The 15,645-nt window shown below is 40.1% G+C and overlaps 1 protein-coding gene across 4 annotated transcripts in view; it reads right to left on the bottom strand.

The window, feature by feature from the left end:
* Positions 1 to 12,732, bottom strand: part of LOC135239386 (ephrin type-A receptor 5) — a 71,869-nt gene extending 59,137 nt beyond the window's left edge. For all 4 annotated transcript variants that reach the window (XM_064308000.1, XM_064308002.1, XM_064307999.1 and 1 more), the window contains exons 1-2: positions 12,442 to 12,732; positions 4,279 to 4,343 (exon numbers count right to left, since the gene is read on the bottom strand). In XM_064308000.1, coding sequence (XP_064164070.1) covers positions 4,279 to 4,343; positions 12,442 to 12,550 — 174 coding nt within the window. In that variant the 5' untranslated portion in view covers positions 12,551 to 12,732. The remainder of the gene's footprint in view (positions 1 to 4,278; positions 4,344 to 12,441) is intronic.
* Between the last annotated feature and the right edge of the window lie 2,913 nt (positions 12,733 to 15,645).

Here is a 15,645-nt window from a genome sequence, read left to right on the forward strand (position 1 = left end):
CACCACAAATGTATTGTCTTTCTGTATACACTAGAAAATGGAAGAAAATATAGTACACGTATCTCCAAGTTCAAAGAAATAGCATGTGACAAATTAAATAATTTCTGAAATAACTACAATTGTTCATGTAACTAGGACCTGGTTGGCTATTAATCAATGAATTTTCTGGATAGATTTCAAAGTATAAGGTAACATATTGCATTTCGTTCACTTCTTCCAATTTTATTTTTCCTCTGTGATTTCATTAAACACTGTAAATGTTTTTTAAACCTCATTTTTACATACAGTAATCAATTATTTTGACTCCAGATGTGCAATAACTAGTTAACTCCCACATACGGATACAAATGAAATTAAGAAGTAATAAAACAGCAATGGTAGTTAATAAGGAATGCCCAAGTGACTCAAGATCAATACAAATTGTATCACAATACAGATGGTACCTGTAAATCCTCTGAGCTAGCACATACAACTAAACTGGGCTTGGGTCAGAATATTAAAAACAGGCACAATAGCTGAAACATACCATTTTCTAATAAAAGGAGAAATTCGAGGGCATCCTACTGTGTATAAGAAGGATATTGATTGCTGTTACCAAAACATTTTCAAAACACAGTTTCTGTCTTAAGGCCCAACTGCACCTTTGAAATGGACCAAGCACAGAGGGTGAGGAGACTAATCCAATTACTGATGATAAATCATTACGGAAGTAACAGGCTGGTTCTGGCTTTAAGGCAGCTTAAGTTCAGCAAGGGCTTTAACAGACAGACACCAGAGAGAAGCTCTGGCCTAAAGATGTACCGCGATGTGAAACATTATTCCTAGCCTAACTGTTTTGGAGACTTGTGGGCTATTGGATATTTTACAAATGCTACTCTGATATGTCCAAAGAAAGCCTTGGTTGACATTTTATTTTCAGGAAACTATGGATTCTATTCTAAATGGCTTCAGCTAAAAAAATTGTTTCAGACATATGTGACATATGTGAGATTTTGGAAAGAGAACTGAGATGTTGATCAAAAATGAGGGATGAATTCAAGGGAGCAGTTTGGGTAATTTCCATTACTTCCCTGTGCTTTGGCATGTGATGTCACATGGTGAGTAATTATGGCAGCAAGGGTATCACAGTTCATACTTTCATTTGCATGCAACAAAGTTTGGGAATTAATTATCATTTAAGAAAATGTATACATAGCCTTTGTGAACATAAAGATTTCAGCTGTCATTTTGAATCTTTACCAATTAAATTGCCACCAATGCAGGTTATACTATTGGCTCACATAACGACTTAACAAGGAAACTATTTAGACTGGATGAAGCTTAAACGATGTATTCAAACTTGAATACACAGTCAACAGACTTTGATGCTAAACATGAAAAACCATTTCTGATGAATGGATATATGTACTATGAATATCACATCCAAAGACTGGATTCATTCGAATAGCGTGAAAATTAAAGCCATGAAAGCAAAAGCATAGATCACTGCCAAGTGTTCAGCATCCGCTAAGCCCAACCTGTTTGTTCTCCAGTCAAAAAAAAACAAAAAAACATGTGATAAAATGGCCGTACACCAATACTGCAATTACAGATTTCAGACTGCATGAAAATGTACAGAGCACATAAGCACGTGATTCTTTTTTTTTGGCGGTATGGCGGATTGAGAAACATCTCAGTCAGCCTCACAGCGCATTTCACAGAGCATTTCCCTCCTAGTGATTTCCCCTCCCCTGCACTTTCCCTTCTCATCTTTTTCTCCTTCAACCCAGAGACGTCTCAGAGGGCCACCTCTTCTCCTCACGGCTCTGAGTCCCTCTCTCTCTCTCTCTCTCTCTTGCTCTCTCTCTCTCTCCCTCCCTCTCCCTGCTCGACCCTCGATTCATCTCCTCGTCTCCTGCGTCTGTTTCGGTGTTGCGCTCACCGCCGCGTACCGATCCCGCTCCTTCCCCTCTCTTCACCGGCGTCACCCCTCCCGCACCGGCCCGCAGAAACGCGTCACGCGGCCCGCGGCATGCACGCTCGCTCTTCTCATTACAGGGTCTGTTACACCCCGCAATGGCGGGTCTTCCCGCCATCACCCCGGTCTTTCGGGGAGACCCACCGGTCCAAAATTGATAAATGTGTCACAGCTAACCGTTAGCAGAGAGCAGCAAAACTCCTACACATTTCTGTTTGCAGAACATGAGAAAAACAGACCACCTGCAGCAGAGACTCAAAGCATTAAATACTTTTTTTTTTTCTTTTTTGAAGCTGGTTCACTAAATGGCCGGCGCTTGGACAGGGAAGAAGAGTGTGGGGGGGGGGGGGGTCAGACACGGCTAGCGAACTAGCCGAAGGCACCCCTGGCCAGCGCAAATCTGGGATTTAGCTGAGCTCTTGTAAATCACTCGGGCGATTTAAAAAAAAAAAAAAAGCTGGGCTCAGTCCAAAGTTTTTGCATCATGTTCGGTGGGGGTTTGGAGCAAGACAAATGCACCTGTCCGATGCCGCTATTGTGAGGTTTGGGATGATATATGTACTGGATTCTGCCTTTCGCTCTGTGGGGTCAGTAGGTGCCTCAAGGCCCAATCTTTTGGGTGATATTCTCTCCTTAATTGTGATTATTATAACCAGAATTGCTTCTTCGCTATACTGAAGGAAAATATTGTGTCTATGGGATAATATATACTCCTGTTTCTGAACCGGTAAGGGAGGGGTCTTCGGTCTGGAAGCACCCATTTGAGGCATTTCAGCATTATTACAGCAGTGATAATACTGCTTCATTTTTCTTTTTTCTCTCAATTGGCAGGGCCAGTCATATCTCTGAGAAGCCCTCTACTCTCTTAAGAAAGCACTTATTAGTATAGAACATTCATGGCAGCATCTTCAGCTAGCCAGTTCTTCTCCCTCTGCAGTTCACCAGTTAAGCTTGATAGCCATTTTTATCGAGACACTTTGGTGCAAGCAGACTGCAGGAACCAGACTGACTAGATGAGTCATTAATGGACAATACTGGCAGGACACACGCTGCCAACTAAAACCCTTCCTCCCCAGTCAATGCCATAGCCAGAGTCTGTGCTATGGCTAACTGTGGTACAGTATAGAATCAATTCTGGAACCGTGGAGCAGAGCGCTGCATATTGTTTATACAGCCATTGATTAAAGTGAATAAAATCTCAATACTATTTCCACACACTTTTGATTGTTAAATAGTTTTGATTCTTATAAAAAATACTTATTTTTAGGCTGTACAACAGTGACAATTCAAAAGATTTTCCACCAGAAGTTAAAAACATGACAAGTATCATCTAAAACTAATTTGCAGCAATATATAAATGTGTCTGCGCTTCATTCCCTGATCTCTTATACTGTATGCTAAAGACAGTGACTCTCAGAATCTCTAGGGCCTCTGATAGTATGCTTTAAATGGAAGTTTATCACCCATTAGGTCCACTTCAGTTTTATGAGGCATGTTCCCAAACTGTAAAATACTCATTTAAAATTCAAAATAAATGCCTGTTTTATGGAAATACTTTTTTTAAAGCTACCAGTGTATCTAAATCAAGCAGCCAAAACCAGGCTTCATTTTTGAAGTTCACTTCCTTGTCTCGTTGAGAGACATTACTCACTTGCGCCAGTGTAATTGGCTCCAGTATAGGTCAGCCACCGGTTTCAATGCAAGTCAATGGAACAAAATACAAAGTCAATCATTTTTCCCACAAGAGCAGGCAGTTGCAGCAAGTGTTTCATCTTTGTCTAAGGTCACCCCATGTGCTGATTTGTTTAGTTATTGTGTCATTCAAGCAATATCTTCCTGTTTTCCTAGTTTGTGTCGCTGCACATCACTGTATCTTACACGCACAGTGGATGACCGGGACTTGTCCCGGACTTAATGACCATATAAGGGTCCCCCCTATTCCCTTCTGCGCAGTCTCTGGCTCCAAATTGTACAGCATGGAGGGACTTGGAACGGCAATGGGTGACATCACAGTCACTTTGTCCATTGTAATGAAGCACACTGCAAGGGGACTGCACTGCGCTATAACCTAACGATGATTCGAATTTGAGTAAATTCTCAATGTAATTAGAACGCCGAACGGGGGTCTCCCGAAAGGTATCCCTTTCAGTAAAAAAAAAAAATAAAAAATAAAACCTACTCGAGGTCTACCAGCGCTTTTATTATTCTTTACTTTAATTCCATCTCCCCTTTGCTCTTGGGAATATTAGACCTTGAGACGTACCTCAGAGAACAGAGACGGCTAATGTAGTTTGCGGTTAGGGTCGAGCGGTACGACTTACCCCGTTCTTAGGATAGGCGATCCATCCCAGGTCCCCCATTACTGATCGGGAATCCAATAAATTCACTGTAAGAGCACAGAGTGAAAGCAATCAGTTAGCAATTAGCAATGGGTGCCTGTTTTTTGTGGCTTTGAAACAGACAGAATTGCAGCTCTTCCACGTTTGGTGTGCTGTGGATGGCAGTTTTAATAAATACAAACGGTAAAAATGCACATACGTAGTGCAACAAAAAAGTGGTACAGCTGCAAGGACGTTGTACCTATTGCCAGATGGCCATTTATTTGAATCATGGGTGTGTGGCCATTTTGACCTTGAGGAAAATGCAGAAGAAACAAGCGTCTTTGACATTCTATCTTATTATTTTTATTTGGTAACAACATTTGTTTTCCAATACGACTGACTGGCTACGTACAAGGAGTACATTGAAGGCTAATCAATCAATTTAAAGCAAGACAACAAAACTTTGAAAAACTAACTGTTCCAAGCATACAGTATGATGGTATATATGTATATACTGCAGAAAACTGTCCATCTTATTGCTCAGTGTGTGGATTATAGATTTGAGGGAAGCAAAGAAACGGGAGAGGAGTGACATTATTTTGAATTCAGTATGCTTGCAGGCATGTCAGATAACCAAAGTTAGTGAACTTTGGAAGTATCTCACTGCTGTACATTTAATGGTGACATGAAGCAAATGCTGTCACAAATAAGTGTTGGGAAAGTAAGAGACCTGGGTCAAACACGTATTTGTTTTGGATTCAAATACTTGTCTGTGCTCTATTGATCTTGCCTGGTATAATTGAGCCTATCAATATGACCAGAAGGTGGGGTTCGGAGAGTATTTCATTGGTTCCTATACAACAGACAAGATCAGTATATGTAGAAAAGTATTTGAATCCAAAACAAATACATATTTGACCCAGGTCTGGAAAGTAACCTTCTGTGTATTCTAAATTCAAATGATGAAGGGGAATATTGAATTTCTAATTACATTTAACTGAACAATTGTTTTTTTTTTTTGGGCTGCTGACCCTACCTTTTTAATGTGACAGTTCTGAAAAATATAATAGGTTCGAAACACCATGTGGCCATTTTGCTCATTTTTTTTTTCTTCAAAACCAAAGACCTGAGATTAGTTTTGCACATAAACAGAGAATAATGCGGCATTGTTTGTGGATAGATTAACTGGAAAAAAACATTGGGGAAGACTTTGGATGAGATGAGCTGAAAGAACTGGCTTTTGGGACAAGGTGAAAATAATTAGATCTCGGATTAATGCATTCGACTGGGCACCGCACAATTTCGTTTGCGGTCCCTCGTACGATCTGCAGAAGCACTGTTATCGGCATCGCTGCTAAGCGGAGTGGCATATTCGTAATGAGCCGTACCTCCGTGTGTTTGCCTTGTCCGTCTGTTTGTGAACACGGCTGCTGAAAGAATAATGGGCGCGCTTAGATGACGCGGGATTGAATTTCGAGAACACTTTTTAAGTTTGTATATACAACGTTTCTCGTGGATCTGATCTCATAGCAGATATGGAGTTTGTTTAACTTGAACTGGGTGTTCAATAAGGTGACTTTTAAGGGTGGTTAAGGGTAAGTAAAATCACAGTAAAATGTCCAAATGTTATCTGTTAGTGTTGAATTAACACGGTTAGAGTTGAATTAACACAGAAGATTTTTCTGTGTACGGACTTTGAATTTGAAAATGAACCAACGAAATAGCTGTAATTGCACACACAGGCAGTAAACAAAACACACTGAGGCTACTTTAGCAAACTCCTGCAAAGGGAGATGTGTAGACAGCCATCTGAAAGGATTAGGAGTGACATATTCGGCCAACATGTCACACTGACATCAATATATTTTTGTCTGAGTAGTAATCAATAGGAAATGTCAACAACAAAAAAACATACATATATATAATTCCAGTTTCTGAAATTTAAACTGCTGCTAGTAATAGTTTCAGGCTTCGGTGTGGCCTTACGGTGCCGGTGCGGACTGCAGTCAGGGCCCCACGAGGCGATACGCTCCTCACTGCAGTGTCACATGGGGAGGGAGGGAGGGAGGGAGGGAGGGCAGCCAGCGGATGCCCGTATCCAGAGTGACTCACACAGCTCACACTCGTTTTACACACGGCGCGCACACACAGCCGGACGTCTCGCCGAGGCAGCGCAGGCCGAGCGCCCTCCAAACGACGGCTCAAGGGCGAGCGGGCGGCGCCCCAGCTGGCGAAGCGACCCCGCGACCTCCGGGATGCGAAGCCTCCTCTCCGACCGTCACGCTACGCTTCTGGGCGTCGCGCTGCACGGCGGCTAACGTCCTTTAGCGGACTTTTGATCGCCCATTTCGGTATCGCAGCACCTGAAGTGGAGGGGGGGGGGGATAGCGATGTGGGCCACGGCCCTCCCCCCCCTCACGCAGTCGCCGCGATCCTCAGCACGATGGCTGCGCAGCTCAGCTGGCGGACCGCGGGATGAAGAGAAGCCATGCGAGGAATGCGCGCATTTAGCATGCTTGTCTGCGTCCTCCTGCATCTCCTGCACTACTGCACAGGCAGTGACATGGCAGGCCCAAAACTATGAACTTAATTTAAAAAACAGTACATTAAATGGGGTTAAAATGGTTTTTCATCAAATGTAGCAGACAATAAATGAGTCTAGTAAAAACCTCTCTTCTGTGTTATTTGTGTGGCATGTATCCATGGTATAAGTGGGATAAACCACTCAGCCCATGGCGCTGTATGAAAATAAATTACTTTGGGGTTGTAAGTGTCCCCTCGGCTATGCCTTTGGGCCTAATCACAGCACCCGGTCACGGTCTATTTTAATATGGCCCCATAGCCCCACTGTGCACACACACACAGGCACACACACGCACCGAGCACACACATCTCACACACACAAACACACACACACATACACACACACACACATACACACACATGCACACAGACACACGCACGTGCACACACACACATAGGCACACACACGCAACGAGCACACACACACACAAACACACACACACATACACACACACACACATACCCGCACACACACACAAACATACACATGCATACAGACACACGCACACACACACACACACGTATAGGCACACACACGCACAGAGCACACACATCTCACACACACAAACACACACACACACACATAAACACACACACATACATGCACACAGCTCACACACATGCAACTCACACACACAAACACACAGGTACACTTTGTCATCTGGCTTCTTTTGAACTGAAAACCTTAAATGTTCCAGTTCACCTGTAAACCCTAGGAACTGAATGTCATCTTAAATTTCATCTGGCAGTTTGTGGAATGCCTGTCCAGTGAACCATAACGATTGACGGGCATTTTCTATAAACAGACTGTTGATAGGAGCTTTTCTATGATGGAATGACATATTTATTATGAGTTATGAAATGATATCACAATATTCCATGTGGACAGATATGCTATCAAACCATTATTTGTTAAGTGGTTAATTATTCATCGTTCCCAACATTCAGCAAAGCAGCTTCACAGGTCTCACATCCCTTGTATAATATCCAATAAAACTCCAGTATCAGTCACAGGTATGCCAGAGAGTGTAATATTAATCAACAATGTTCAAATTTTCCATTAAGAAAAACAATATAATCTACTAGATTTGATGCCCTTAACCATTAGAATCCTTGAATCGCATAGCATAACACATTCTGTATTCTTGTAAATGGGAAAAATAGCTTTTTCCTTCTCCGCATTCCCTTTTTAAGTAGTTTGAAACACAGATTCATTTTTTAAATACATTATTAATACAGAACTTAATGCAGTCTGTAGCTCAAAATGTTCAAATGTCTTGTCAAAATTTGTTTATTTGCATCCATTCTGAGAATGTTTTGCTATTGGTGCAACAAGCAACTTTGTTTCACCTCAAATTCTAGTTCTATATTTAAAAAATGCAGTCCAGTCTAGTCCAAGTTATTTTATATGGTGCTGCTGGACCACCACAATTTCTGCCTGTTTTTCACCGCTCTTTGAATTAGTGCACCGGCCCCTCTGCCCTTTATGATGAGTGCAGCCCCACCATTGCACTTTCCAGATGTCGTCTTTCCCTCAGAGCTTCACGTTGGCATCACCTTAGACACTGTTGCTTTCAAAAGAGCAGAATGTTGTTGGACTGCACTGGTCACTGAAGGCCACTCCAAAAGCCTTTCCCATCAATCAGCGCTCTTTCAAAGTCACTGCAGGAAGTGTCAGGACGCTGAGCATGATTACCAGCGCGGAGGTTTGTCCTGAATTTTTAGACGTGACCTTGAGCACGCTGGGCTGTGCATTAAATGCTCCTGGCTTAATTAATGGATAAGCCACACCTGAGCGGCAGCGGCTAATTAGCATTTACTGGATGTCCCTCGTTCGCACAGGCATTTCCATTTCTGTTCACTAACTGTCAGTCAGTCATGCAAAATTAGCCATCCTGCTCTATCCCTATTGTAATGACATTAGCATATCGGAAGTGATAATTATTTTGTCTATTCTTTTAAATGGGCATAGTCAATTCAAAATCAAGCGTACACGAATTGTTTGGGTGTCCAATACAGCGTCTGTTGTTTTTAAACAGGCATGCTGGGGGCCATCAGGGGGCTTGTCCTGCGAAACAGTGCCAGCGTAGGATAAAACCCCACAGTCTGATATCAAACCCCATCCATGCCAGTGCTCTGACAGTTAACGCGTGCTTGCAGCATGCATGCAGAGAGTATGCAGTGTGCATGCAGAGAGTTTGCAGCCTGCATGCAGGAAGCATGCAGCATGTTTTCAGTGTGCATGCATTGTGGATGCCGTATGCAGGCAGTGTGCCTGCAGCATGCGTGCCAACATCACCTCTCATGAAGCGTACTCATCTGACACAGCAACAGCACACTGCAGTGCTGTCTGCACTGGACTGAGTTAAGAGAATATTCTAGCAATGGGCCTACAAATGCAATTTGGTGTTACAAATTAGGATACAGAAACAAATGTTGCACATATACAAAAATATGCAAGGTTGGGTTTATGACTCATCATGTCTAGCTACCTTAGGAAATCCTTTTTCCTCTTTCCTTGATTATCTTTTTAAATGAAGATAGCAGTTTTCAACGTTTCTGAAAAGTGACCCAAGTGAAGCAAAATATTTGCTGTATTCACCTTTGCTATATACACCATTTGCATTCATTGCTTTATTTTTCCTGTGAGTGACATACACAAAATCCTGATTGGAATCTGAAATGAGATGTTTAACTGTTGTTGCTAAATCGATAGCATCTTTTTTTCTGGGAGTACCAAGGAACAAATGCAGTTTTCAAGAGTAGTCTGGGAACTTTGAAAGGGAACTAATTAAAATGGATACTTTTCCCCTGTACAGTGCGTCTCCATTGGGGCTCAGCCCCTGCTTTGGCTGCGTTAGCTAGATGATTGACAGATACATGCTCCAATCATGGTGAAGGCATAATTACATCACCGTTTAATATGGAGTCCTATATGCAGTGGTGGCACCACGTATGTATGGTTCATGATGTAATCTTCATGCACTGTGATAACAGACCCTGAGAGGTCAGATAAAGAGACCAGAGGAAAACAGTCCTCCCATCCCAATAGAAGTGCTGGTAAAAGTAAAATGAGGTGATATCTTCATTATTTTTTAAGCATATTTGTGGCAGTGCTGTTCTTTTCTCCTTTGTGTCCGCATTGGACGTGATGATGCAAAGCCAGGTCCAAAATAAAAACACCAATTAGGCAAAGGAATAAATAAAACATAATAATAGTTATACAAAATGAAATGTTCCATACAAGAACCAGTTGTGGTTGTGTTTCTCCGTGCAGTATTTTAGAGTATTTTAACAACGCATATTACTCTCATTAATATCTTTCCAGGTAAAAATAGAGATAAATCAATAGTGGTCCGGTGAGCCGTTGTCCTTCAAACAATGCAAAAACAGACAAAGTGGTTGAGTGTTACCAAATCTGTGAGACAAGAGCTCACATAGATAAGAAAGACATTCATATAGCTTTAGTGGTCCAAAATAAATACAAACCAACATGAAATGAGACAATTTTAGGTATATTTTAAGAGTTCTTCCCAGTTGTGTGATATAAATGGCACCCCAGAATAAATAGGAAATTTTAGAAACGCAGAGTGAAAGTGTGTCAAATAATGTTGCAACATACTGAAAACATGATGAAACAAATGATTCAGTCATTGGATGGATTTTGGTTGTGCCTTTTTAAATGCTTTGGGCCATTCACACAGGCCATTCAGGCAAGTTCATATATATATATATATATATATATATATATATATATATATATGCAGGTCAAGGAGAGATTTTTAGCAGTTAGCTGTCACTCAGGCTTCGGATAATGGCAGAAAATGGGCACTTTGCTTTCATCTGTAAGAAAACTGCACCATAATGTAGTAGCAACGGGAAATGTTTTTTGTATGTTGTCTGGTACCGTAGAAACTCACTGTCAAAGTTAATATCATCTGCCATCATGAATGTGAAAATTTCTCAGTCAATTACATTTCATTTTATGGATGATGACTAGTATGGATGAGTTTGTAAAAAGGAGTCATTCTGCCATGTTCATATCATAAAATACATTTCTACATTTCATTTTGGTATATATATATATATATATATATATATATATATATACATACTGTGTATACTATATATGTATACATACAGTATACACTATGTATGTAATTAGGGGCTGGGTTTCCCAAACTATGACCCAGAGAGCCCCTAGGAATCTACGAGTATGCAACTGAAAAAATAAAAAAAAACATTTTAACTTGGCAAAATAGTGTGTTTATATATCCATATTTCACAAATTGCATTTCAGGCATGTCGGTTTGGACTAAATGCAGCCCAGATATATTGGAGGGTTTACACATGTATATGTTATGCTCACAAACATATTTGCTTACACAGTATGTGATTGCACAAATCATTGTTTCTTTGATATGTGCACAGCAAAACCAGCGATACTTTTGAAATTAAACTTGAAAGGTGTTTTTGCTAATGTTGTTCAAAATATTATTATTATTTTTTTTTTTACCTTGTTGGATTCATTAGACTACTTATCCAGAATGGCAAAGATTATTTCAAACATATTGTATTTACACATTAAAATACATAATAATAATAATAATAATAATAATAATAATAATTCTATTATTTAAAAGGAAATCAGCGTTAAGTTTCTCAAGCATTCTGCATCACTGTCCCACCTGACAGTCCTTTGTTACTGTATGTCACATTCGAGAAACTGAAACAGTCTGATTAAGGATGTAACTTTACGAAAGGATTAAAAAGTCTAGTGAGAACCCTGCCATGGGTGCAGCTTTGAAAAGGAAATATTATCTTGTTTGAAAATGCAGTTTCTTCTCCCAATAATACTGACGACACAGACAAGGACAGACAGTCCGCTTGCAGACATCGCTGTGCAAATAACAGAAAGCTCACCTGAACAGGCACTTTTCGTTCATGGACTATTCCAAGTTCATGTCTATGTACAGCACTATATCGTATGAATCATGAAAACGTCGCATTTCCACAGTGCATCTGGAGCTTGCTATTCTGACAAACGTCTTTTTGGTCAGCTCACGCCCCCAACTATTAGGCGATTAATATCGTATACAACTATGGCGATGACATTTCATTTCGGGATATATTTTTTGGAAACGCATAATAACGCTTAAGATTTTTAATTATGAACAGTCCTGTCGGATAAAGTTTACACATCATCAATATCACTGTCTCTCGTAGTGCCGCACCAGCCCTTACAGTCACAAACTGAACCAATACGGTCTGTCAAAATTTCTTACATACAGCAACTTGCTAATGTTTTACAACAAAGGAAATGCTGATACGAGGTATTTCACGTAAAGTACATTTCACAGTCCATGTTAGACAGTAGATTTGTAAGGTGAAAATTATCTAACGCACGTGTGTTCTCAGTCCGCTATCGACAATGACATTATACTAGATTAATACAAAGGTTTATAAACTGTTGAATTATGCGCTCCATTGCATCAAGTAAAAATCATTTGACAACACGTCCTATACAACGTTTCCAAATGACGAAGCCAAGCAGGTAGTTAAAAGTAACATGCGCCTTACCTTCATTATCGGGAATGCCAAATGTCCTGAGTATAACCAGGCAAAGGAAGCAGGTCCACACGTTAGTGCAAAAAAGGCGCCGTCTTACATAACTCCACTGCGAAAACATATTGATGTATTTTTTGCCCTCCTTTAACCGTCAAGCAACGATAACAGAATGGATCAACTCAAAACTGAAACCTTCCGGGAGGGGAAACGAAGACATGAGTGACTCGGCTTGGCTTTGTGGATGTATGCCCGCACGGTGAAACGCGCTGTCCGCGTGCAGCCACAATGTGCATGAGTGGAATGTACTTGGATTAGAGGAGCAGATCAGTCGCCACCAACACGGCGCGCGCAGGGGCGGAGTGAACCACTAGCGCCCACTCCAATAGACACTGATTCTAATAGCCCGAAATGATCTCTAATGTCATAACTACGATTTAGGATTATATATACATTTTTAATGTATTGCTGTCAAACACGCAGCAAAGACGCTTTGGAACTGTAATTCAGTCAATGAGACGCATTTGTATGATTTTTCAACCCATTGTTTTAGTTATAGGCTAGCCATTACACATCCATAAACTATGTGAGGACTGAACCAGCATAATTTTAAAATGAGTAAATCTACAGTAGCTCTAAAATACTGCATTCATGGCTCTATTATTATTATTATTTGTAAACCTTTGTAAATCAGACATATGGTCCTAGATAATATTTCATAAAATCCCATTAACTAAGTCAATAATGAACATTGTATTGCAATAATTGAACATGTATATTGTGGTTTGCATGAAGAGTATGCTGATAATGATGATGATGATGGTTGTGGTGGTGTTCGTGGATGTGGTGATGGTTATGACAGTTATTGTGTTTATGATTAAGATTATTAATTATTATTATTATTATTATTATTATTATTATTATTATATGTTTAATTATAAGAATACTAAAGTGCTAAGGTTTTGCACTATTCATAAACCCATATCTCATATGTTAATGTGCACTTGAAAGAAAGCTCCAACTGGCATGTGTTGATCACCATTTGACTTTTTTTTCTAAAAGCTTAAAATATTTTAATTACAAAAATAATATTTATGAATATTTCCATGGTTAGGAATTACAGGAATTAATTTTTTATTGTTTAAAATGAAAGTAACTGATTTAGTAAATATTTTAATCAATATTTACAGTCACAGTCTTCGATTTCAAAAATGTATTTGGATAAACTGTCATACACTCAGTGTCCTTAGCGTCCTTACGTAACCCACACAACATTGATTGTTCTTATTTCACACATTTATGGTTGTGTACACAACTTAACCTTCACCCACATTTGCATCATTCAACTGGCAAACAAGCCATGTTGTATTTTACATTAGGCTTTCCAAGAGCTTGTTGGAAGCAGGCATTTGTCCAGTTTTTATCTTCCAAAGTCACAATATACTGGTCCAGATAGCAAGAAATTACGGGCCAGATCTGTGCTGCAGAGCTAGATCTGCATGATTTCGACCAGGCAGTGTTGCCGTTGAGCCAGACTCGGCGCAGATCTGGCCCGTAGTTGCTTGCTATCTGCGTATGTATCCACACAATAGTGCAGTGCCTTAACATGATGAGCCCCCCAGCAGCCCCTAAATTACTGTGTTAATTTGATGCAGAGCTGACAATTTGAATGAGTTTCCTTGATATTCGGCACACTTCATCATAAAACACACATAACATTCAAGACTACAAAGACAGTAAAAAAAAAAAGAAAAGAAAAATCAGGAAAATAACTACTGAGATTTTATCGATATGGATCATCACATTTGCTAAAGTACAATAACACTCTGCACCTTTGGCGCAGAGTGCCAAGAGCAGGGGTGTCTGGTCTTATCCGAAAAGGGCCACCATGGGTGCAGGTTTTTGTTTTAGCCCAGCACTACAATACCCGATTTAACTATTTAAATAATCATGGTCTTCAATCAAGACCTTAATAAGCAGAATCAGGTGTCTTAGTGCTGGGCTAATACAAAAACCTGCCCCCATATGGGCCATTTTCAGATAAGATTGGACACCCCTGGCCAAAAGGTTGGAACCAGCCAGAGAGTCCACAGCTGAACAAATTCTCCAAAATATTTTATATATAATAGCTTCAAGCTACTTTATACAATCCTGCTCCATAATTCAGTGATTAAATATGACAGAATGAGAATTACAAAATGTCTTTAAAGTGTAGATCTAATATATCTGCAAAAGAAATGCCCCTCAAACTTTCATGCTATGCCTACCTCTGGAACAGAACTAGTAAACCATTGAAGATGCCACATGAAGAAAAGCATATAATTAATATATTGTGCAGAATGGAAAATAACTCCGGGAAAACTTTCACAAAGCAGCCAAAACGATTTGGAAGCCATTATCACCAGGAGGCCTCCGATATGAATCAGTCATGTGCAGGAAAAAATGAAACTCCTTATTGAAATATAAGATTAAAATCTTTGGGGCACAGCTGGGGTAACTACTCAGGGACTGCCCAAACAGAGACAGAAATTGAGGTGCTTTGTCATCTCTCTAAAAGGCGAAAAGTAAGTAGAATGATCCAAGCACACTGAGAGTATGGGAGACCATCTCATCAAATATCATTCAGTCGTACGGCACTAGAAGCTGTGAACCAGGCTTACCGGAACTCTGTATGCTATTGTTGCACTTGTGAATTACGGTGTTTTACGAGTACATTAGGTTATGCCAAAAAGACATTATCAAATACATCACCATCATCAATAAACTGAACAATAAGCCATTGATCAATAAACTGATAATATTCGTTAAAAAAATTGCATGGTGGAATGAGAAAAGTATTTTCAAGGTGACAACGACACCACAATCTGCTACTTTCCTGAGTGTGGTTCAGAGTGAGAAATGTTTTATTCAGTCAGAAACAAAGGTGAACTATTTAAAATTTTAAAGTGGCTGTTTTAAAAAGAGATTGGAGACAGTGACTGTGTGGACAGCGAATATTGGTTTGGTGCTTCACCTGAGAGAGAGAAAAATGCGTGAGCATGCTGTGGTACAGTGCTCCCATAGGCGGTTATTGTAAATTATTTGATTATGGCCATAGTATGGCCATAGCTTGGGACCTGAGTCATTTTTATGTGAAACCAGGGCTATAACAAAACAAACGTGGGTCTATCTTGGGGCGCACGTTTAATCTAGAGCGCTAGGTTTACCATGTTTCTACAC

The sequence above is a fragment of the Anguilla rostrata genome, chromosome 14, assembly GCF_018555375.3.
Source record: "Anguilla rostrata isolate EN2019 chromosome 14, ASM1855537v3, whole genome shotgun sequence".
Lineage (NCBI taxonomy): Eukaryota > Metazoa > Chordata > Actinopteri > Anguilliformes > Anguillidae > Anguilla > Anguilla rostrata.